Here is a 25,627-nt window from a genome sequence, read left to right on the forward strand (position 1 = left end):
CAGAGGCTTTCTTTGCTGGGCGCTGTGCCTATGGCGCATCAGCTTGTAAAGATATGGAGGCGGAGGGCAAGTTCAGGACCTTGTCTGCTGCACAGTAGCTCTGCCTGGCTTGGGTTCCCCTTCCCGCAGGAAGTTTCTCCCTTCCGTCTGGGGACTCCAGACGACTTCCCGGACCTTTGCTGCCGCCGTGGGTGCGCTCAGAGCTGGTGAGTCCTTGCGCATGGAGAGCTGCTCCAGGCTGCTCCAGGATCCAGTAGTGTGACTCCGTGCCTCAAGCCACTTGTTCCCCAAGGACTAGCCAAAAGGGGTCCTTCACACCCCCCAGGACCCCTTCTCCCAAGCGAGTCACAAGGGCTAAAGCGTCCTTAGGAACTGCCCTGCCCTGAACCCTGGTTTTTGTTTGCTCCTACCTCAGATTTTCTTTGGGAAGTCGGCCAAGAGGAGGATTTGGGAAGAGACTTGGGGTTCAGTAGAAGCAGCCCGCAGATAAGAGCAGTGGATGTGCTTCTGTGAGCTGGGAAAGCTGCTGCTCAAATGAGCCTCAGCTTCCTGTACCGAAGGGATAAAGAAACTTGTTCTACCTCTGTCAGGGGAAGTCCTGCTCAGCCAATCAGCCTGATGGTTCAGGATTGTCCTTGTTGGACTGAATGCTGATTGCTGGAGAAGTTGCGAAATAGGTTAGATAGAAGAGGAATGTCCTTTCTTCTGTTGTCCCTCTGCAAAGGGCAAGTAGAGGAAGGCACTTTGCTGCTTGAATCATCAAGGACCCATTTATTCACAGAGTTGGACCTCTATATGTCTGTTTAAATCCACAAATATTGTGGACATAGATACACAACTGATTCCCTTTAGCAGTTAAGTGAAACTTTCACTGGCTTTGTATCTATCTTATAAATATTTCTGAATCTATATTTCCATTTGTTGAAGTATCTGCAAAAAGCTTGTGAGAAATATTTTTGCAAGAGCCTATCTTGGGTATGCATATCAGTTTCTGAGGATTATATCTATGTTCATTTTCTCAAAATGATAAATTTATATAAATAAAAAGGACCATTTTAATATGTAAATAGATGGGCATTTCGGGGTAGATGTGGTTTTCTATATTTTGAAATTCCTTTTTGGTTTGTTTTTGATACATGTCTCATATTGTAGCTGAAGCTCCCCTTGAACTTACTATATAGCCCAGGTTGTCTTCGAACTCATAATCATGACTTAGTCTCCAGAGTACTGGGATTACAGGTATACCTTATCCACTTGGCTTAAAAATAACATTTAAAAGCTTATAGTAGTTAAATGTTATTAAATGTATTAAATGTTATTAAAATGTATTAAAAGCTCATAGTAGTTTAAACTTTTAGTTGTCAAGTTAATACGCATGTTTTTCCCAGGGCATCTGAGATACTTACATTTTAATTTGGATTATTAAACATAATGTTTAGCATATTACTTTAATTATACTTTCTTTATATGTTTACTGCTAACAAAATTTTTCTCATCCTGTTTCTTCCAAATGACTGAAAGGAAATGCAATCTTCACAATTCAGATTCTTCCAGCATTAACAAGTGTAAGTGAACATCACAGCTTTTCAGATTTCTTAAGAACATAAAGCAATCTCTAGTCTGCCTTTCCAGTTACACATGGTGACTCTCACCTTGCCTGACACACTTAAGAGAAAACACCTTTTTTATATTTTGCTGCATTCTATAAAGACATTTCCTCTATTTTATCTAAACAACATATAAATAATCATACATTTTGAATCTTTTATTCCAAATTATCTTTACATGTTTTTCTTGGCCATATGATCAGAGATACATTGATGACGACTAATTGTTCATTAGTCTTTCTCATGATATATTAATTTTTCTATTCTAACCCATGCATGTATATAGCACTGGTATTGGTTTAACACCAACTATACAGTCTACCTGGGACAAACATATAAACCTTCATTTCTATTGCAAGCATTTTTAGTCTTCATACTTTTACTCTCTGTTTCTACTTTTATATTATGTATATATGTTCATATATATGTATATATATGTTGATATAGAACACACTCATGTATAATGTGCACTCCTGTTAGCTCTTTATATCTTTGTGAGTGATCTCAAGTCTTCCTTAAAAGTATACAAGATGTAAAAAGTATTATGATTGTTTTTCCTATTGTCTTAAGTTTCAAGTGAAAAATCTCCTTGAGGAACATGTGGTGAGGATCAGATAAGACAGATTTTGTAATGATGCTATAAAGTTATAATTTTATTGAAAATATAGATATAACACCCAATGGATCAAAAGCAATAGACAGTCTTACCTCTTGCTACTTCCATACAACAGTCATTGACATACTTAATGACACCAGTTTTTATTAGTGCCTACTGTCCCTGCTAAACAGGACTTGGTTTTTACTTGAATTTAGTTCTGGTGGAATTCAGTCATCCCTTTTCCAAGTTGCCATGTACATATCTTCATTTAAGCAGCTATTTCTACTCCTCTTTCCTCTTTAGAAGTAATTTTACCAAATGTGTGAACTTTCCCCACATAAAAGTCTGTCTCTGCTTCGTTCTGTCCTTCACACACATGTAATGATGGTGATGTCATTTATTAAACAATAGTCAGGGAAATTTCCCCAACCATTAAAAGGAATCAACTCATGCAATTCTCATAAGAACCCTGTGAGATGTACTTACTGCTATCATATTCCCATTTTACAATGGGAAAAATGGATGTTTTACACCATTTGAACTAAGTCACAGGGGCAATAAGCATTTCGCTCAGACTTGAAAGCAGAACATCAGTCATAACTACATTCTTCATCACCACACTACACTATGGTACACAACTGTAGTGCCCTACCATACTTCCTCTTTGAGCCCCATGAAATGTTTTATCTTGTGATTCTACCTTGGAAAAGCTCATATGGCTTCTTGCCACTGACTATATCATTTTTGACAGTTTACATTTAGCTTTTAAGAACTCTAGCAGGTTACTTCTCTCTAAACACTTAACGTTTTTTATACCATCTCTCCACTACATACATGTTCATTCATTTTAGCCAAATTCACTGTACAACTCAGCTGACTGCTGAGGTTTGTTTTCCCACTCTGTTTCCCTCCACCTCCTCATGTAAATCTTTAAATAATTTACAGCTTCCATTAAACAATGTGAACTTCAGACAACTATCTCTGCTATGTTTGCAGAGTAAGATTGAACAACTTACTTTTTTATCTCTTTTTGGTAAGTAATAGATAATAATGGTTCCTTATGTGGATATTGCAAAAAACAAGCAAAAAAATGTATTTAAAAGTCTTATTCAAGGGGCTGGGGATATAGCCTAGTGGCAAGAGTGCCTGCCTCGGATACACGAGGCCCTAGGTTCGATTCCCCAGCACCACATATACAGAAAACGGCCAGAAGCGGCGCTGTGGCTCAAGTGGCAGAGTGCTAGCCTTGAGCGGGAAGAAGCCAGGGACAGTGCTCAGGCCCTGAGTCCAAGGCCCAGGACTGGCCAAAAAAAAAAAAAAAAAAAAAAAAAAGTTTGGGCTGGGGATATAGCCTAGTGGCAAGAGTGCCTGCCTCGGATACACGAGGCCCTAGGTTCGATTCCTCAGCACCACATATACAGAAAATGGCCAGAAGCGGCGCTGTGGCTCAAGTGGCAGAATGCTAGCCTTGAGCGGGAAGAAGCCAGGGACAGTGCTCAGGCCCTGAGTCCAAGGCCCAGGACTGGCCAAAAAAAAAAAAAAAAAAAAAAAAGTCTTATTCAGCTGGGGATATAGCCTAGTGGCAAGAGCGCTTGCCTCGTTTACATGAAGCCCTGGGTTCGATTCCCCAGCACCACATATACAGAAAATGGCCAGAAGTGGCGTTGTGACTCAAGTGGCAGAGTGCTAGCCTTGAGCAAAAAGAAGCCAGGGACAGTGCTCAGGCCCTGAGTCCAAGGCCCAGGACTGGCAAAAAAAAAAAAAAAAAAAAAAAAAAAAAAGTCTTATTCAGTACCCCAAACACACTAAACAGACAAAATGGCTCTTTGAAAGGAATAAAACTTCCCTTTATATCTGTTTCTATCCATACTAGGCATTCTTTATCACTCACTTGCATAGCTACATTTATTGATCCCTAAATGTTCAACCAATTATTTTGATTATTACTATACAACATAGAAAGACTGCTGTACTTTCAACAGCAATAGAAGTACATGAAGTACACGAATATGCAATAAAATAGCAACACGTGGCACCACTTTGCATCTGTGTTGCCATTTCTCTGACCATCTGTCACCATGAGCATTACAATATGTTTTTCTCTGCTTCTACCTTTACTCTCTCTACTAGCTTTCCTGGTTCTCCTGCCAGGATCTTCTCTAAAGAAATGAACTCATATCACCCACTATCCCATAGTTTCTCCTTCCTAACTCAGTGCAAAATCCAAAGTCCTCTTCCTAATGTGTAATCCCTGAATGACCCAGTGTCTCTGACCTCTCACCCCATCTACTGTTACTATTTACTTTATTCATTTGTTGTAGTCACACCAGTCTTTTTTTTTCCTGTTCCTTTACCATTCTATTGTACTCCCATCTCAAGCTATTGGCTCTTATTCTCACTTGGATTAAAACTTCTCCCACTTAAGTGAACTGTACAGAATGGCTCATTCATTCATTCTTCCCAGGTCTTCATACAAATATCATGCTTCCTTATTCATTGCATGTGCTCAATAGATGTTAAACAAAATAATGGAAAAAATGGAGAAACAGGTTAACTCGGGGAAAAAAAAGTGGGCTAAAAATGAGATTATGAAAAGGCCCATGCTTCTATTCCTTCCTTCCTTCCTTCCTTCCTTCCTTCCTTCCTTCCTTCCTTCCTTCCTTCCTTCCGTTTTTGTCAGTCATGGGGCTTGAACTCTGGGTCTGGGCACTGTTTATGAGCTTTTCTGCTCAAGGCTAATGATCTACCACTTGAGCCACAGTGTCACTTCCCATTTTCTGGTGGTTAATTGTAGATAAGAGTCTCATGGACTTTCCTGCCTGGGCTGGCTTTGAATGGTGATCCTCAGATCTCAGTCTCCTGAGTATCTAGGATTACAGGTCTTAGCCACTGGCACCCAATCTGTTTCTTTGTTGTTGTTTTGTTTGTTTGGGTTTTGGTTTTTTTTAACCAGTCCTGGGACTTGAACTCAGGGCCTGAGTTCCTGTCCCTGGCTTCTTTTTCTCAGGATAGCACTCTACCACTTGAGCCATAATGTCACTTCTGGCTTTTTCTGTTTATGTGGTGCTGAGGAGTCGAACCCAGGGTTTTAGGCATGCTAGGCAAGCACTCTATCACTAAGCCACCCAGCCCTTGTTTCTTATTTTTATGTTGTGGAATTTTTTTTAATGTAGTAGTGTGGTTGTTAGTATGTCTCTCCAAACATCTAGGTTTAAGTCAAAGTCCAAGCAACATTTGCATCTAGTGAAGCATTTTCTATTTTACCCTTAGCAAAACTATAAGCAAAAATCTGCCAAAGAACTTGATGCAAAATACAAGGTTTCTTTCCATATAAGTCAACAGTAAATTTTTTTTCGGTCCAGAAAGTATTAGGTATAGAATCAGAAAACATATAGTGTTTTTGCTGTACTCATTTCTCTTTATCTTATAGCCTCTCAAACAATACACAGAATACATCTATATTTTTGCTATTTGTCCATGCTGGCCTTGTACTCTTGATCTTCATTTTTTTACCTGTTTATGTATCTGTGACTCGTGCAACAATTCCAAGTCCTTGGTTTTTAATTTATATACATTTCTAATTAAGAAATATTTTCTTAATGTAAATATTTCATTAATGTAAACATTTTATAACTTTAAAATTCTGTCACTAATAAAAGTCTATTACATTGGTGGCTATCCATTAACAAGATTTGACTTACAATTGTTCTGTAAAGAGCATACAGGCTTTGTTTGCATGTTGTCATAAATACTCAGATCCTAGCTTCCTCAACCTTTTATTATAAGTATTAAGAAGATATTTATAGAAATAAGAACTTTCGTGTGTCTAAGTTTGGGTCATTGTTTAGATTTGCAATGTCCCCACCCCAAAACTCATGTGTGGAAGGCTTAGTCCTCAGTGCAGCAGTGTTAAGTAATAGAGTTTTGGGGAAATTATTGGATCTAATCTAATCACTAAGCTAATGACTCCCTTTGAGGGAGTCATATTGGTTGGGCTTTTGAAAAGTGGATTAAACACAGCAGGTAGGACTTAGTCAAAGAGAATGGATTCTTGGGGACATGTCCTTGGGCAATATATTTTGTTCTTGTCCTTTCCTCTCTCTCTCTCTCCTCTCTCTCTCTCTCTCTCTCTCTCTCTCTCTCTCTCTCTCTCTCTCGCGTGCGCGCGCTTTGTCACAGAGATGTAAAACCAAGCCAATTGACTTGCTTGCTTTTCCTAAGAGTTTAAATTCTTCAGATGGCTCTTCTCATGACCATTTTGGTATATATATCTTGTGTTTCTTTTCCTGATCTTGATAATATTTTATTTCCTGTATTTTTCTTAACATATTCATTTAATTATTTTGAGTCAAATTTGAGTACATTCTGAAAAAATATAATTTGAGAGGAATGAAAATTGACCTTGGTGAACTTCACTGCCTGAGCCAGAGAAAGAATCATAGTGCAAAGAGCAAGACAGGCCACTTGTGCTAACAGTAATAAAGGATGCACAATAATAAAATCTCCACCCATTTGTATGTAACTTATTTTTATGTGTAAAGGACATATGACTGTCTGGTTGACTGAAACATTGAGTAAGTGTATTCAAATTCACTTTAGATTTATCACACTGCTTTTAAAATCCCTTTGTTGAAAAAATACAATTCTTCAAGTGAATTTGTTAATTTCAGAAGAAGTTGTTTGTTACCATTTAGTTCAGTGTTACAGCAATCACTACTTAGGTAAAGTGATGGTCAGGCAACAATAATTTAACTGAAAAATAAGTGATTTATTGATACACTCTAGCCAAATGTCATGTCAACCACTTAAATCCTACCCTTCATTAACCATACTGCTTTTATGTTCTTTGCAAATTATGCTCATATTCAGCAAATGTTAAGAGTATGGCTTGGGAAATAGCTTACAGAATTTGGACTAGGAGGCTACTACCTGAGTTATGTTCTGTTTCTACTAACCAACTCCTCCAAGATCATCTAGTACCATTTTTCAGATTCCTTTTTTTATAGAATCATCCCTCTAAGTAAGAAATGGTCCTTTATCTTACCCCTGTCTGCACTGTTAAACTTGAAATATTAGCTTAGGATGTTACTAAGATGTAACTAAGATAATATTTAGAGAGTGTTCTGTAAAAACAAAAAGTATAGTATTTCTCAGATGTCCTAATAAATTTGGGCAGTGGAATATGAGGACGTGAACAAAAATTAAAAATTTGAAAGGAGGGGTGGGATATAGCTCAGTGGCAAGTGCTTGCATAGAAAGTGCAATGTTCTAGGTTTAATCCCCAGTTCTGAAAAGAATAAAGACAAATATATATATATATATATATATATATATATATATATATATAAAACCCACCCCCATGGGGCTGGGAATATGGACTAGTGGCAAGAGTGCTTGCCTCCTATACATGAAGCCCTGGGTTGGATTCCCCAGCACCATGTATATAGAAAATGGCCGGAAGTGGCGCTGTGGCTCAAGTGGTAGAGTGCCAGCCTTGAGCAAAAAGAAGCCAGGGATAGTGCTCAGGCCCCGAGTGCAAGGCCCAGGACTGGCAAAAAACAAAACAAAGAAACAAACAAAAAAACCCCAAAACCCACCCCCAAAAAACGGGACAAACAACATAATGACTGAAAAGGGCTACTGGAGGACATTCAGAAAACAAATACAAGTGACTTTTTTCAATAAGGCTACAAAAATGAAGACAAAACTACCTTGAATAAGCTAAAATTTAAAGGCAAAAGGAAATCAAATAACCATTCAGTAAAATATCGAGATGTGTTTGTATTTTTAATATACAAGGGCTTGTATAAAAGGATAAGAAAAACTTACAAGCCCAAACAGAATTGGACAAAGGGGGAAATATATAATTTACACTGTTGTATAAAAAGAAACATACTGAAAGTTTATGCTAAATAAAAAAAAACAGAAAGCAAAGATGTTTTGAAATTCAGAATATTAAGTGTTCCCAAGAGTAAAGAAAAATAAGTTGGACTTGAATTTAAAATAAATCAACAATGTGGCCACATACAATTCAAATATGTTTCACTCATCAAATTAATTTTAGGGTATGTATCTTAAAGAAATAATCAAAAGTAAATATTTAAAATTTCAGACACAAGTGTGTCCACTGAAGTTTTATTTTATGACAGTAAATAATGAGTAGTGAATATCAAATTAGTTGCTGCAACTCTAGAAGCACATTAAAATGTTATAGTTATCTTTTCCTGATGGGAGTTAGATAAGTTTTCATACGTCAAGGTTCTCTGTATTAAAAGTACGTTTTTTTGCCAAGTGCCAGTGGATCAATCTGTAATCCAGGCTACTCAGAAAGCTGAGACCTAGGATCACAGGTTGAAGACAGCCCATGCAGGAAAGTCCATGAGAACCTTATCTCCAGTTAACCACCAAAAAACTGGGAGAATTATTGTAACTCAAGTGGTAGACTACTACCCTTGAGCAAAACTGTTCAGGGACACTGCCTAGGCCCTGAGTTCAAGTTCCAGGACCAGTACACACACCAAAAAATATTATTTTTATACTGGAAAAGTGGAATTATTAATTATGGCGATAGGAAGAAGGTCCTGGATCAGGGTTATTGTTATCTCTCATGGAATTTGTTAATGTTAAAGAGCAAATTAGTCACATTTAGTGAAGGTCAAAATTATTTAGATAAAACAAGTGACATTGACATCTTACAGTATTCTGTATTTCCTCAAAAATCTCTTGAGGTCTGAAACTTTCTATGTAATGTTTCTAAGAATGAGCAAGAAGGGGAAAAACAAAGAAATAGAGATGATTTTTAAGTATTAGGAAAATGCATAGTAGACTGAGATAGCTAGATTTTTTTTATTTGACCCTTATTGCCTATGTGACATGTGTATATCTTTTTCTAACTGAAACTTACATATAAACTTCAAAGTTATTGAGAATATCAAAAGAATTGGAGGTGCTTTTCCTGACTAATCACCATTGACTTCTACTTGAGGAAGATAAGAAAGATCAATTAAGGACTTAATCATTATATCTCTGAAGAATTAAGCTCAAGTGTGGGAAGATGGATATTTAGCTGGAGGAAGTCTTCCATTATTTATCCTTTTCAGTACTTAAAATTATTATTGATCACTCTGTGGCAGGTACTTTGCTAGATGCTGATGATAAGAGAAACAGAGATTCAAAGCACTGTACTCATGAAATATCAACCCTAAGTTGTGGCATACAATTGTAACCCTAGTACTTGTGAGTTGGAGGCAGGAGAATTCAAGGACAGCTTGAGCTACACAGATCCTCTCTCACCTAAACATAAGTACCTAGCCTTTTATTTTCTTGTGAAGTGAGTACATTTGTTATGAAGATTATTCCTGAGAGGAAATTCCTTTGCTATTCAATAAACATTGGGTGGGAGCAAATCTATTATGTATCTATTTATTATTGTACTTTATAGCCCAATCTTTTAGCCTCAAGTCATTAGCTCTGGGGAATTCCTAGCATACATATAACATTACCTAAATGGGTTTTAGACTTGGCAGAACTCATAAACAGGAAAATGTCATTTCCTGTTTTAGTTTTTTTTAAACTGCTTTATGATTCATAGACTTTAAACTTACCTAATCTCAAATGAACTTTTTTTTCACTCTCTCTCAGGAACAAGGTCAAATCAGTTCAGAAAGGGCAAAGCAACAGCAAACATTTCTGACATGGAGCTTGCCTCTCATATAGAGAGGAGGATTCCAATGATAAGGATTTCAGAGTGGCTATCATGGGTTATATGTTAAAGATACAAGGGCAATCCTGTTCTCTAGCTTGTCTCACTTCACAGCAAGTTTCTTTTCCATGACTTCACTTTTGCCCTTAATGAGCCAGATACAATCGTTCTTTAGATCTAGTAGACAAGATAGAGATTCTTACAAGTCTGTCTACTTGTCTTACTAGTGTTCTCAGGCCAAGTATGGAGGGCTCCAGGGCTAGCTAACTGAGGCATGAAGTTTATTTTAATGTGCAATACTTGAGGGGAAAAAAGTGAAAGAAACTGGCTCCTTATATGTGGCATTTTAATTCTAATTAATGATAAATATTGTTGGTGATATATTTGAAATAATACTAATACGTAGCTAGCCATAATCATGTACAAACAATTACACTTTTCTTCTTGAGACATATATAAATCTTCACTCTTAATTGTCAGTTTTTATGACTATTCTATAATCCTTCCAAATATTTTGGTGTATTGTTCCTTGAACTTGTTGCTTTTGTGTTTAAACTGTCAGATCACACTGTGGAGTTTATAGGAACTAGCCTTATTTTAAAATTAGTACTGTGCTATCTCGTTTTAAGCTTTGATCCTTTTATTTTACTTGGTCACTCTGTATTACTACCGAATGTTATCACTGGGGTCTGCCAACTCACCTTTACTAACATTTCATGACATGGCAAGGGCAAACTGTGCCTATTCTATAGGCATACTTTCCATTCTCATCATCTTGTTGTTGTCTAAGAGAATAAAACATAAAAGTGACTTGAAATATCTTACATTCACCACTGACCATACATAATTCTTGATCCTATCCCAAACTGTCTTTCCCTTTGTTACAAGTGTAAATATACTTAGCAGTATTATTAACTTGTCTTTAAAAACTTACAGGGAGAGCTCATCTTTGTCATTCTCTTATCCTTTACTCTATATATCAAATTTGAATTCACTTTTTGCAGCAATGACAATAACCTTGGCAAAATCACTATAACCACTATCAAGTCTTCAGCTTTTAAGAAACTGGCACATAAAGACTGAGAGTACAAGGCAAGCCTGGGCCACAGAGTGAATTCCAGGCTAGTCTTTGCTACATAATGAGACCTTTGTCTACAAAAATTAAAATGTAAAATTGGGTTGCCACAATTAATGAGCTAGAGTGTATTTGAATAATTTGATGATCAGACTTCATAAATAGATCCTGAATGACACTCACCAGAGCCTTGGGCCATGTCATGAATGGAATCTAGAAAGATATTACCATAGTTGTTGTGAGTAAAGTGTATGGGAGAGGAGTATAAGTACTATTAGTCTGAGAATGAGGGCATATACCTTCTTTTAAATGTATCACATAGTACCATGTATTATCATTTGTTTTTGGAATGTAAACATAGGGATATCTTTCCTGTTGACTCTGTAATTATCAAAGAGCATCAGCCTCCTACTTTAGTGGCTTCAGTCCTTTTCATGCTATACCACAATGGCTCCTGTTGCCTGTTTCAGTCTTCTCTCTTGCTACTCACTGTTCCATTATTACCCATCCAACTTCAGCTCCAAAGTGTTCCATTTCATGACTGAAACATTATTAATGCTACATTCACTGCTTGAAATGGTACTCTTTCCAAAATCTGCTCAGTGAACACCTACTCACCAAGTGCTTTCTTTCCCTCCTGTGGTGCTGCCAGGTAAAATTAATTATGCGCTTTTGATGTTCCAACATTCCACAGATGTGGTTACATCATAAGAATACTTGTCACAGTGTTCTAAGTGTTAATGTTTGTTTTCCATTATTCTCACTTCACTATTCTCACACTTCAAGGGAAGAAGTGGTTTTATTCACTTTTGTAACCCTAGTATAATTCTTAGAATATGTGTTTAATAAACAATGGAAAAGTGAAAAAAGACATAAAATGAGAGGAAAAAGCTGGGATTCACTTCATTTGTTCAATAAACAATAGAATTACCAATTACATGCCAAATATTCTACAATAGCAAATAAAGCATATAATATTTTCCCTTATACAGTATCTTAGTTCTTAGTGATTAAAAGTGAAAAATAGATAATTGAAAAATATAATACTGAGTTGTTGGTAAGTGCTACAGAGAAAAGTACTGAAGGAATTCTGCTTGGTATGGTAGTGAATACACATAATTCAAGCTACCCCATAGGTAAAGACGTGGGATTTTGGTTCAAGGCTAGCCTGAGCAGCAAATAGTGAGATGTTATCTGAAAAACAAACTAAAAAAAAAAGAATGGGATTGTAAAATGGCATATCAAATTGTAGTGCAAGTTCAAGTCTCTCAGTTCAATTCCTAGTAGCAAAACAGGAGAAGGAGAAGGAAGAAAGGGAAGGTGCGCTCAGAGTAAAGGAAAGCTATATTCAGTTTAAAGAGGATACATGTGTAGGTGTCCTAATAGAGATAAGTGAATAAGCCTGGCTGATACCTAGGGTCGAATAGTGCAAAGGCCCTGAGGCAGACACATCTATGTATGCCATGTCCAAGAAACAGTAGGAAACCAGTGTTCCTGGAGCAGAATGACTGAGAAGAAACAGCAATGGAAGGTGATATCAGGTCAGAAATAAACAACTAGATGCTGTATGAAATGGAGGAAGGTCATTGTGAGGACTTACTTCTACTCTGGATAGTAAAGAGAATTATGGACAGTTCAGAGCAGAGAAGTAATGTAATCTTATCATTGATCACTAAATTGGCGTGACATACAGTATAATATAGTTTGTGAAATATAATTTGTACTAAGGTTGTTAAAGCAACCTATTAATTAAAAGTGATGAAAGGGGGCTGGGAATATGGCCTAGTGGCAAGAGTGCTTGCCTCCTGCACATGAAGCTCTCAGTTCGATTCCCCAGCACCACATATATGGAAAATGGCCAAAAGGGGCGCTGTGGCTCAGGTGGCAGAGCCAGGGATGGTGCTCAGGCCCTGAGTCCAAGGCCCAGGACTGGCCAAAAAAAAAAAAAAAAAGTGATGAAAGGAGGGTAGAGGAGAGCCAAGGTCATATGAGCATCTCCAAGGTTTGGAAGACTGAAAAGTCACATTTAATTTAATTTTACAACATTAAAAACTTATTTTTAAGTGTTTTACAATTATCTTTAATTCAACTTCTCAGAAAAACCGAATTTTTAATACAAACTACAGAAAGCAAAGATTCATAAATTCTTTCTGATTGGTGGTGATACTACAAAAACCTGAGAGATAGCTACTTTGAATTTATGTTTGTTTTTTTTTTTTTTACTAAGTGTGTTCATAGTAAATGAACTAGAAAATAAAGAGTATAAGTTGTAAGTAAACACTATGGCTACTGCTTAATATAAAGTAACACAACAAAAACTAGAATTTTAACATCAAATTGGATATCATAGTAATAGAGTAGAATGATAAGCATCTGTGATTTCATGTCATGCAGATGTTTATTATCGATATCTTCTGTAAGTATTGTTATTGCTTGGAATGGTAAGAGTTGAACTTAGTGCTTTGGGCTCTGTAATTAGAGCTGCATCTCCAGACCAGCTCTTTGCTGGTTGGTTGGAGTGTAGTCTTGCAGGTTTTTCTGCGCAGGCTAACTTTGAATCTCAACCCACTGGATCTCAGTCCCCCTGAGTAGCTAGGATTACAGGCCTGAGACACTGGCACCAGGCTTATAATACTACTTACGTGTGAGCATATTCTGGCAATTACTGATTTATTGTCAGAATCGGAAAGACTTTTGCAGTGTGGAAAAAGGAACAATGATAATTAAAAAACACACTATTGGATAAATTTCAAAAGTTATAAAGCATTTTATAAGACTATAAAGAGGTAATAGCTGATAAGAAAAATTGGTCCTCTATCCAATTTGGAACTGGTATGACTTCTCATGTTAAAAAAAAGAAGTTGTGCTCCAGAGGCTCATGTCTATAATCCTAGCTATTTGAAAGGCTAGATTGTTGGTATTTCAGTTCAAGGCCAGTCCCTACACAAAAATGTCCTCAAGACTCACCTTTTCAATGAAAAGCTGGATCTGTGCCTGTTATCCTAACTATGGGGCAGTCTAATAAAGGTAGATCCATCACTCTCAGGTAGGAATTGAGACCTTATCTCAAAAATAGAAATACAGGTAGGGCTCCATAGGAAAAGCACCTTTATAGCAAGCTGGAGGACCAGAGTTCAAACTCTAGTACTGCCAACAACAACAAAAACAAGTTTAAAATAAAATTCACAATGCCTAGGCAAAACAAGGTAGTAATAACATTTCAGAACACTGACAAGCACACTTGATGCTCTGGGCCTTTTCTAGGGGAAAAATTCATGATGTAGCAGTACTTCAGAGCACTTGCCAAATACCAGACCCTGTTTTAAAATATTCATTTGTTTCTCGGTTAATTTCCCAAATCTTATAAAACAGATACTGTCATTATTGCCTCAGTCTTAGAGATCACAGAATGAAATACATAGAGATTATGTAATTTCCCCAAGATCACATTATTTTGAAGGGCAGAACTATGAGACGGCAGAATATATTTGTAAAGAATTCAGTAGGACATGGGCTGGGAATATGGCCTAGTGGTAGAGTGCTTGCCTGGTATACATGAAGCCCTGGGCTCAATTCCTCAGCACTCATATATAGGAAAAGCCAAAAGTGGCACTGTAGCTCAAGTGGTAGAGTGCAAGCCTTGAGCAAAAGGAAGCCAGAGACAGTGCTCAGGCCCTGAGTTCAAGTCCAGACTTGCAAAAAAAAAAAGAATTCAGTAGATCATACTAACTGATTCCCTCATGTAAACAATAAGGAGCTAATTTGCTTAGGTTACTGTTGAGGCATGAGGAAAGAATGAACAGGGGAGAGAGTATGAGCTTATGGAAGTGTGACATGAGCTAAATGGCTTATGTATTCTGTTTAGTTCATGCTAGGAATTAGAATGCTGCCTGACTTTGCAAGCTGGGCATCAAAAAACAGCAAAATAATTTTATTTGGATACACTGTTTGGGGGGCTATTTTTAAATGGTTAAAAGCCTGTAACTGTTTTCTAAATTTCACTCAAATTGAGATAGGGGCGGGAGTGCAGTCCAGGCAGGAAAGTCCTTGAGATGTTTATCTTTCTAATTAACTACCAGAAGTGATGCTGTGGCTCAAAGAGATAGAGCACTAGCCTTGAGCATAAAAAAGCTCAGAGACAGTGCCTGGGCCCTGAATTCAAGCCCCAGGATCAACAGCAACAATAACACCAAAATATTCCTCACAGTCAGACGTGATTCCTGAAATCCTAGCTTGCCAGGGGACCAAGGCAAGAGTATCACTTGAACCTGGGAGTTGGAGACCTGCCTGGGTAACATTGTGATACCTCATCTCAAAATATCACCCCAAAGTTAAACAAAACAAGACTTGTTGAATGAACTTGAAAGTATTTTCTTACCCAGAAGTTCTAGTGAGAATGCAGTTCAGCAGATAACTTTTCCCAAGTTTTATCAGGTCCTGGGCAGCAAATCCAGGTGAGATATAACAGACATCTTTCTGAATTTTCAGAAAATAAATGACTGTTGTTACAACACTAACTTTGTGCTTTAAGACAAAAAGAAATAAACACTAACAAGACTACTTGTAGTCTTCCAAAGTCTTGCGAAACGTATGAGAGTGGATGTTGGCATCATTATTAAGGCAAGTACGTGAATCATAATGCATTAAGCATAACCTTGGTAAAGGTCTGAATTATGTTCACAGCATTCAATTATTTTTAATCTAAGTTCACTTGTTTACTTGGGTAAATATTTTCAACCAGACTTTTAAATTGAAGAATATAGCTGAACAAGTTTTGAACACCAGCATAAACTACTGGCCTTCAGTATGAATGAATACATTGATCCTGACATTTCAAGGGAGAGTTATTAATGCCATTTTCATATGCTTATGTCTGAATGCAAAAAGTTTGTGGATATAATAAATTGGTACCAAAATGCATTTTAATTTTCTTTCTCTCAAGGAGAATTCTCTTTGAAATTATTTTAAGTTTATAAGGTTTTATAATTAAGGCAATATTTTCTGGATATCATGGCAAAAATCCTTTCTGGACATTGGTACATATCCCATTTCTGTCTAATGTGTAGTCTTTGTCAAATGGGCCTCAAAGCCTAGCAAGGTGGTGTATACTTACAATTCCCAGAATGCAGTAAATTTACACTCACTTAAGACAAATTAAGAGAAGTATTATTGCTTCTCGGCATTTTGGCTAAGATCAAGTGTAGAAGTATTTACTATACACATAAAACACCAATATGATAATAACCCTCTAAAGTGAAAAGGAACTTATAATGTAGACAAACGGGCAGAACCCCCCAAAAAATTTCGTGACCAATAAGCCTATGAAGTGTATAAGCTCAGTACTAATAAAAATTAGTTGAAATATAAATAAAAAAGTAAGAATGTAAACATTTAATGAATAAAATAGCTCTAGGGAGAAATATGAGTTTTTTTTCTTTTTAGTGTGCTAATACTAGAACTTGACCTATGGGCTTTGTGTTCTCACTTGACTTACTTATGACTGGTGCTTTACCACTTGTGCCATACCTACAATGCTAAAATAATTAATTGTAGCCATTCAAATTTTGTGTATCCCAGTTACTAAAAAGGCAATATTTTAGAGGACCATAATTGGAGGTCAGCTCAGGCAACAAGTTAGCAGGCTCCCATATCAATCAAGCCCACATGGAAGTACATGCTATGATCCTAGCTATATATGTGTAGGTAGAAGGGTTGAGGTTTGAGACTAGTCCCAAGCAAAAATGTGAGACTACCTGAAAAATAAGTAAAGGGGGGGGGGGGGGACAGGGAAAGGCGGGGAGGAGTGAAGGAAGGACAAGTGATCTAAGGTGATCAGGTGACTGTCTTGCCAGGCATAGTGATGCAATTCATCATTTGGAAAATATCTTACAAACTATAAGAAAGCCTGAGCTCAGATGCTCTCAATTCTCTAGATTCTACATTACTTGACTAATACAACTGTCAAATATGTGCAATCTTTTTATTTACATTTTTTTAGAAAGGATCTCAAAAAAGGTTGGTTTTGAACTCATAACATGTTATCATCACTTCTGATGATTCTTTCCTCTCTATTACATTATTTACTGTGCTCTCAGTTGGAATTAAATTCAATGGGATTAAATTCAATGGAATTTAAAATATGTTCAAGCCATGGAAAGTAACAACCTAACAGCAATAAAATGCCAATACTCTTCTATGCAATATTCTACTATAGCATTAGTCTTTCTTGTCTTTCACAATGACTTTTTAAGAATGACTTCAGGAGTAGAGGAGCAAGATGGAAACACTGCCACCAGTAAGCTCCCTAGGTGGCTCTAACAAACACCGAGATTTAAGGTTACAGGACACACTTTACCTCAAGAGACCCACATCATTCAATCTTTAAGCAGATAAAAATTTACCTTACTTCAGAAGAACTAACTTATCAAAAAAAAAAAAAAAAGAAGACAGAAAACAACAAAACAGAAGTGGACCCTTGCAGTCCTGCTGAAGCAACAGCAAAGCTACTGGCAACTCCAAGGTCTGCGCTCCCCCCCAGGTAGTCTATGGGAGAGTGGCGGGGTGGGGAGGGGGACACCTGGAACCCCACCAAGCAAGCTTCAACCAGAGGATCACTCAAAAACCTAAGAAGACCTGCAGCACCAGAGCCCTGGAAACTAAGACATGATTGCACTGAAGTTCTCAGCCAAGCTGCATGCTGAGTTTCCCTGACAGGCTGCTGCAGAGGATTCTGCTGCTGCCAGGCATGTAGAGAAGATCTAATTGCCTCCCAGCTCATGCACAAAGGCTGCCGCTTGGTGGAGCCACTATGCCTGCAACAGGCAAAATGCCTCCATTTTAAGACAAAACCCAACCCCAGATCCTGTAATTGCACTGATATTAGTAGTGTTCAAAATATTAGTTATTTCGCTTTCTATCTCAAGCCAAGAATTTAATGATGCACCTGAAGCTCCTTGAAAAAGAGCAAGAAGCCAAATCCCAAGCCAATAGATGGAAGCAAATAGTTAAAATTAAAAAAGAATTAAATGAATTAGAGTCCAAAAAAAGAGTTGGTTCTTCAAAAAAACTAACAAACTCGACAGAACCGTAGCAAATCTTACCAAAAAACAAAGAGCACACTCAAACAAAATCAGAGATGAGACTGGAAACATCATGACAGAAACAACCAAGATTCAGAATATTATAAAGAAATACTTTGCAAACCTATATGCTAACAAATTTGAGAATGTGGAAGAAATAGACAAATTTCTAGCAAATATTGATATGCCCGAACTTAACCAAGAAGATTGAAACCTACTAAACAGACCCATATGAAGTAATAAAATAGAAGTGGCAATAAGAGATCTCCCCTCTGAGAAAAGCCCAAGTCCAGCTGGATTCACAGCAGAATTCTATAAGGTCTTCAAGCAGAACTCATACCAACACTCCTCAAACTTTTCAATGAAATTGAAAGCAAAAGTTTGCTACCAAATACATTCTATGAAGACAGTATAACCCTCATCCCAAAACCAGAAAGGGACTCATCAATGAAAAAGAACTATAGACCCATTTCTTTGATGAACATCAATGCAAAACTTCTCAGCAAAATTCTGATCAATCGACTTCAACAAGTCATCAAAAAAATTATACACTGTGACCAAACTAGATTCATTCCAGGGATGCAAAGGTGGTTTAGTATGCAAAAGTCAATTAATGTAATTCACCACATCAATAGAAGCAAGGACAAGAATCAAATGATTATTTCTTTTCTTTCCATCCACCTCATTATGATTATATCTATAGACGCAGAAAAAGCATTGACAAAATCCAATATCCATTTATGATGCAAGCTTTGGAGAAACAAGGAATCCAGGGAGCTTTCCTGAATAAAATAAAGGCTGTGTATGACAAACCTACAACTAGCATTATACTTAATGGTGAAACGATGAAGACATTTCCTGTAAAATCCGGAGCAAGACAAGGATGTCTACTTTCTCCACTCCTCTTCAACATAGTACTAGAATCCTAGCCAGAGCAATAAGGCAAGATGCAAATATAAAGGGGATCCAAATAGGGAAAGATGAAGGAAAACTCCCTCTCTCTCTCTCTTTGCAGATGACATGATCCTGTATTTAAAGAAATCTAAAGACTACTCCCAAGTTACCTGAGTGGATCCAAAACTTTGGCAAAGTAGCAGGATATAAAATACATCCTCAAAAATAAATGGTTTTCCTTATGCAAACAATGGAAACAGCAATGCTGAAATCAGAAGAACAACTCCTTTTGAAAAAATAAACAAAATACTTAGTAATAACCTTAACCAAAGAAGTGAAAGAACCTCTATGATGAAAACTTTAAAACCCTCAAAAGGGAATTTAAAGAAGAACTAAGGAAATGGAAAAACTTCCACGTTCCTGGATTGGAGGATTAACATTGTGAAAATTGCAATACTGCCAAAGGCTATCCACAGATTCAATGCAATACCCATGAATATCTCAACACAATTTTTTTAATGAAATAGAGGAAGATATCCAAAATTCGTATGGAACAATAAAAGACCCTGTATAGCAAAAACAATCCTAAGCAGGAAGAACAGCGATGGAGGAGTATCAATACCAAACTTCGAGCTCTATTAAAAAGCTATAGTAACAAAAGTAGCTTGGTATTGGGCACAAGAACGGGCTTGAGGACCAATGGAATAGAACTGAAGACCCAGAAATGAACCCCAGATCTATGGCTACTTAATCTTTGATAAAGGAGTTTAACAAAATAGGATGGAAGAAAGACAGCCTCTTCAACAAATGGTGTTTGCAAAATTGGTTCAACACCTGTAACAAACTAAAGCTAGATCCTTATATATCATCCTGCACCAGAATCAATTCCAAATGGATCAGAGACCTCAAGATAAAATCAGATACTCTGGAAACATTGCAGGAAGGAATGGGAGAAACACTTGGGCTCTTTAGCACAGGTAGAAGCAACAGATGCTAATAGGGATGTGCCCAAAATGGAATGCTACTATACTGTTGGTGGGAGTGTAAACTTGTTCAACCACTCTGGAAAGCAGTGTGGAGGTTCCTCAAAAGGCTAAACATAGAGCACCCTATGACTCAGCAACCCCGCTTTTGGGTATTTACCCAAAGAATTACAAGCAAGATCACACTAACGCTACCAGCACAACTATGTTTATCACAGCACAGATTACCATTGCTAAAACATAAAACCAATCCAGATGCCCCTCAATAGATGAATGGATCAAGAAAATGTGGTATATCTACACAATGGTATTCTGTGCTTCCAGCAGAAAGAATGCCATTGCCCCATTCTTAAGGATATGGATGATAATGGAAAAAAATCATATTAAGTGAAGTGAGCCAGACTCAAAGAAACATAGACCCTATGGTTTCCCTCACTGGTAATAATTGGTACACATCTAGGAAAGTCTTAGCAGAAGATGACAAAAGCTCAATAGCTAGTACATATGAACACATAAGATGATGCTAATCGAAATGAACTCCAAGCTATGAAAATAAGTGACGCATCATTGTTGCTGTTATTCTCACTGTACTATGTGTAATTACGCCTTTTTCTTTTGTCTTTCTTCCCCATGGTTTACCATTGATGTCACTGTAACTGATTTTGGTACCTTGGTTATTATATATGTGTGTATTGGAAGAAGGGAAGGGAAGGAGAACATTAAAATGGAGAGACAATGGGTAAAAGGCGAATCAATGCAACAGCAATATTTATAAGACAATATCACTTGTACAACTCTGGGGCAAGGAGAGGGAATTGGGAAGGGGGGAAGTAACAAGGGAGGAGTTAACAATATTGATAAGAAATGTACTCACTGTCTTACATATGAAACTGTAACCCCTCTGTATATCACTTTGACAATAGATAAATAATTTTTTTAAAAAAGAGTTGATATTCACTGTCCACTGATTTTTTTCTCACTTCTAATCTGTGTTCATCTTTATTGTTATACTAAGTCATTTAATGCTTATTGAATGACAAAGTAAGAAATATATAAACATCAAGAATGTTTCCCCAGTCTATTAGTTTTGCTTTGGTGTTTCCTATAGTGATATATGGTTTGCAGACTTAAAACAATTCGCATTATCATGTTTTCTACTCATTTCTGTATGGTTGTAGGGTTTGTGGCCTAGTTCAAAGTTCACTTCTTTCTTTGAGAATAAAATAAACTATGGTTTGGTAATCTTTATGGTGTAAAGAATTTTTTTCCTGAAGTCTTTCCATATCTTACATTTGTTATTGTGTCTCTTTGTTGAAAAGGAGAAGGTTAGGGAAAATGTTAAGGACGGATGATATGACCATTCAGTATATATAAAATTCTTATAAGTTAAGACTAGACATCTACTGTTTTCATGATTTTTGTTGTGAATCTTTTTAACATCTCTGGATAACTTATTCAAATACCGAAATAAAGAAAAAATATAGTAGGTGTCAATGAAAAACTTCTATGAAAATTAATGGCATTCTACAGTAACATTATGTTACATATTGGATATGATTGCTAAGTAATCTTCTCCCACCTATTGTTCCCAGATTAGTAATCAGGAAAAGAGATTCAGGACATATTTCTCGAAATAAGAAAAACAAAAATGAAAACAAACAACAACAAAAACAGCTTATCAAATAAGGCCCCCATGTGGCCGGTAAATGACACAATATATACAAAGAAAAAAATGCTTGTCTTAAGCAAAACCTTGTTAAACCATTACCATATGTCAACTGAATCCCCTTGAAAGTATGAAATATAACATATTGACATTATTGTCTAATCATTTAAGACTGAATTTCACTGATCCATCAGTCAGGAACAGTACAAATAAGGGAAAAAATGCACTTGATAGTGGAAAGGCAATTTAGAAAATGAAAATTTCTCTTTTCAACATGGCCACTTACTCCCCAGACATGGGTGTCTAGGAGTGTGTGTGTGGGGGGGGGGGAGTGTGGGTATGTTTGTTGTGGGGCCTGAGTGCTGTTTCTTTGTTCAAGGCTAGCACATACCACTTTGAGCCACAGGGCCACTTCCAGTTTGGGGATAGATAAGAGTCTCATGAACTGTCCTGCCTGGGTTAGCTTTGGAATTGCAATCCTCAGATCTCACCCTCCTGAGTAGCTAGAATTACAGGTGTGAGCTATCAGGCAACTGGCTGAAGTTTGCTTCTATTTATTTATTTTAATCTTTTTGAGACAAGGTCTCTGTATGTAGCTTTAAACTACATATCCTCCCACTTTGGCCTCCTAAGTGTTGGAATCACAAGCATGCACCACCAGTACTGACCCTAGGAACTTTTCCCAAGAATGTTCTTAATAACTAATAGCTTTTTACTCTTTTTCCTATGTAGTTTTAATCTGCAGTTAAAACGTAACAGCAATGTCAACTTGAGAAGTGATTGCTATTGCCAGTGTAAATATTTTGCTGAGACAATTTGTGTAGCCTTGCTATTTCCTGGTAACTATTTTTGAATTCACCCCTGTTGGGCTAGGATCAAGCTATGGTGTAGCTCTTGGAAGGAAATACTTATTCCAACATCTATGTCATAGGAGAGCAAACCAAAAATATTTGAGGATAAGAGTAATGATAACTATATATATACTTGCATTGGTAAAGCATTTTTATTAATGTGAAAGAAAGTTTCAAATGTCTAAATTATCTTATAATAATGTGTGAATGTGTTTATTGTAGTGACAACTATATATATGTGTGTATATATATATATATATATATATATACACACACACACTTTTTATCTACATTGAGTTTTATTCCACCATGATTCGACTTAGGAGCTGGAAGAGTTGAATCTTGGTAACTCAATTTTATTAAACCAAATTGTGCATTAAAACCATTTAACATAGACTTACATACGTCCTGTATTTATGAGGACATTATGTAAGGACAGAAAGATCTATATTAAACTCTTAACACTGACAGAAACTTCAAAATCAGTTGTGGAAATTATGTGGATTTTGTAGCCACTAAAACTACAAAAGTTCAGTAAAACTAATACCAAATATATCCTCAAATTAAATTTAAGGAGTACTGTATCTCATTGGGATCGTAGCCATTAAGGACTTCCCTCTAACATCTAAGTATGGGGATGTGTGTGTTTGTTTTATAGTGATCTTATCTTCATCATTACCTCCCTCCCTCCCCTTTCCTTTCTCTTCCTCCATCCCTTCCTGCCTTCCTCCTCTGGATCTCTCTTTCAGAGAGAGAGAGAGATAGAACATAGTGGTTTATGAGGAGGTGAGCAGCAGTCTCAGGGATGCTAGAGGGTTGCCAGAGGACTTGGGTTAGAGCAGAGAGATGGTGGAGAAGCTCTGTATAGTGGGTGTTTTTCCACACGTGGGACGTGGATGGGCTTCAGGCCTCTAAGTTAACAGCTCAAGCCAAGGCTGAATGGACCCCACCATCAGGCCTCACAACCCCTCCACCCCGATTTCGAGGTCACAACTCGGGACACCACGAGAAGACTACACACACACTATACTCTTACCCGGGCCTTCACTTCCGGGTGCACGCCATGCTGGAGGCAGCATGGCTTGGTGGGTCAAGAAATCCTCCCACCACAGGCCCCAAGGAGGATACTCTACAGGCCCTTTTCGTCCTCAGGCCATGTCCCACGATTTTTTATTTTTTTCGGCCTGAGGAGGGCGACAGGACTAACGTAATCCTCTCGCTTGGTGGTAAGCATGACCATGGTGGGATGGGAGCACTAAGGCATTCTCTCCTCTAAAGCTTTGAAGGCCACAGATTAGCCATTAAATCTCCAGATAAGGACAAGTAAATTGTCTCCCACGCACTGAGGCCCTGCTTCTCACAATGCAACGCAAAGAGCCTCTCCACTCCACTGCGTGTGGACTGGCGGCAGCACTCGAGGAGGGAGCACGAGCCGGAGCCCGGCTTCTTGACAGCTACCCACGCGCCAGGGCGGGGCTTGAGTACGTTGTCTTCAAAGTCCGCACGTCTGGCCCCGCCCTCCACGCGCTACGATTGGCTCTGGCTGGTGCAGTGTGGCTCTGATAGGTCTCTTGGAGGGCATGGCTGCGTACGCCAGCGTCGGAGCCTCACCTTGGTGACACCCGCCTGGAACGGGTGGAGGCTAGGTGCAGCGGGATTGTGGTGCGGGGGACTCGGCGGACGCGCGCACGCGCATGTGCATGTCGGCAGCGCAGGTTCCCCGGGAAAAAGAGCGGCGCTGGACGCACGCCGAACCACACGCACCGTTCGGCGGCCGGCGGAGGCGCGCAGGAGGGTGGAGGTGGTGCGTGGTTGTGTGCGCGCGCACACGTGTGTGAGTGTGTGTGTGTGAGCGCGCGCGCGCGCATGAAGCCCGGGTGCAAAGCGCCAGCCTTCAAGTCCCTGGGTGCGAATCCCCCGCAGGCTTCCACGCCCTGCCCGTTCCCTAGCGCCTTCCCTCACGTCCCTCTGCATCCCTGCGGCCGCGTCTACAGCCAGGGCCTAGGGAAACAGGAGCAGGGAGGGTGTGGGGTCTCACAGACAAAGGGGGCACGGGGGTGAGCTTGCTATGGCCTCCCGGGGTCTGGGGGGACTGGGCGGGGGCCGCGGAGGCGGCAGCGGAGGCGGCGGGAAGAAGAGCCTGAGCGCCCGCAACGCGGCGGTGGAACGGAGGAACCTGATCACCGTGTGCAGGTACGGTGGCCCGGGCGTTGGGGGAGAGCAGCCGGCGCTGGGGCTCCAGGATGGGAGCCCCCGGGTTCCCCCGGGGTTCCCGGATCCGAGGGGCCGTACGGCGCCCCAGTCGCTGCCGGACCGTCCGGGGAGCGGGGCCAGTTCCGGGTACCGTGAGGCCCTCCGGACTTCACCTCAGGTCCGGTGCTGCGGGCCAAAGCTGAGGAACACTTGGGGCGGAGCCGGGGAGGATTTGTTTTGAATGTGCAATGTAGTTGTCGGAGTTAGAGGGGAGGGCAAAGAGGGAGAGCTCTTCCATTCAGTGCACGCGAAGCTGTCAGCCGGCTTCTGATGAAGTCGGTAACTGATTGTTCACTCTGTGCCCCCAAATCGGAGTGGGTTTCGTGCTTCTGGATTGTTTGCATACATCGTCACTCCTTTCATTATATAGACACTGAGTGCCTGCTACTGCACGCCAGCCATTGTATGTCTAAGACCACAAAACTACAGTGCTGGTGTGTTGGTGCACTAGCAGAAGAGTGGGAGTGGGGCTCATAACCTGGTCTTCGTGCCATTGATTTATTCCAAGGGTTCCCTTTCCCCCAATGTTTTCTAGTTATAGAAGTAGTTTTTCCTTTCTGAAAATGAACAGAAACAAGAGGGATAACCACTGTCGATAAGCCTAACCCTCAGAGAAACTGATTTTTAAGATGAGAATATGTTTTCTTTAAGTCTGTATATTAGCGTTTGTTTTTTAACAATCAGTTTCTAGGCATCCGATTCTTAGGGACTTCCCTGAACCATTAAGTTTAAAAAAACTACTTTGTTTATTAAATCCTGTAATCATCAGCCATCAACAATCCTTTAAGAATCAGATAGTGATAAAAAAAATCCTTGAGATTCTTTTCTTCTTTGGTTTCTTTTTCTTTTTTCTTTTTTTGGTTGGGGGGGTGGGTGGGGTGGGGTGGTTGAGCTGGCATTGGGCCTTGAACTCAAGGCT

At 38.7% G+C, this 25,627-nt stretch overlaps 2 protein-coding genes across 5 annotated transcripts in view; one reads left to right on the top strand and one right to left on the bottom strand.

The window, feature by feature from the left end:
- Nucleotides 1–25,627, bottom strand: part of LOC125346970 (ATP-dependent translocase ABCB1-like) — a 323,723-nt gene that overhangs the window by 245,779 nt on the left and 52,317 nt on the right. Inside the window, exon 2 of the mRNA XM_048339947.1 lies at nt 411–549. The gene's annotated coding sequence lies outside the window, so the exon portion shown is untranslated. The remainder of the gene's footprint in view (nt 1–410; nt 550–25,627) is intronic.
- The window catches only part of Rundc3b (RUN domain containing 3B), a 94,437-nt gene continuing 93,333 nt past the window's right edge, over nt 24,524–25,627 (top strand). For all 4 annotated transcript variants that reach the window (XM_048339950.1, XM_048339952.1, XM_048339954.1 and 1 more), the window contains exon 1: nt 24,524–24,648. In XM_048339950.1, the coding sequence (XP_048195907.1) occupies nt 24,524–24,648 (125 nt within the window). The remainder of the gene's footprint in view (nt 24,649–25,627) is intronic.

The sequence above is a fragment of the Perognathus longimembris genome, chromosome 2 (assembly GCF_023159225.1).
Source record: "Perognathus longimembris pacificus isolate PPM17 chromosome 2, ASM2315922v1, whole genome shotgun sequence".
Taxonomy (NCBI): domain Eukaryota; kingdom Metazoa; phylum Chordata; class Mammalia; order Rodentia; family Heteromyidae; genus Perognathus; species Perognathus longimembris.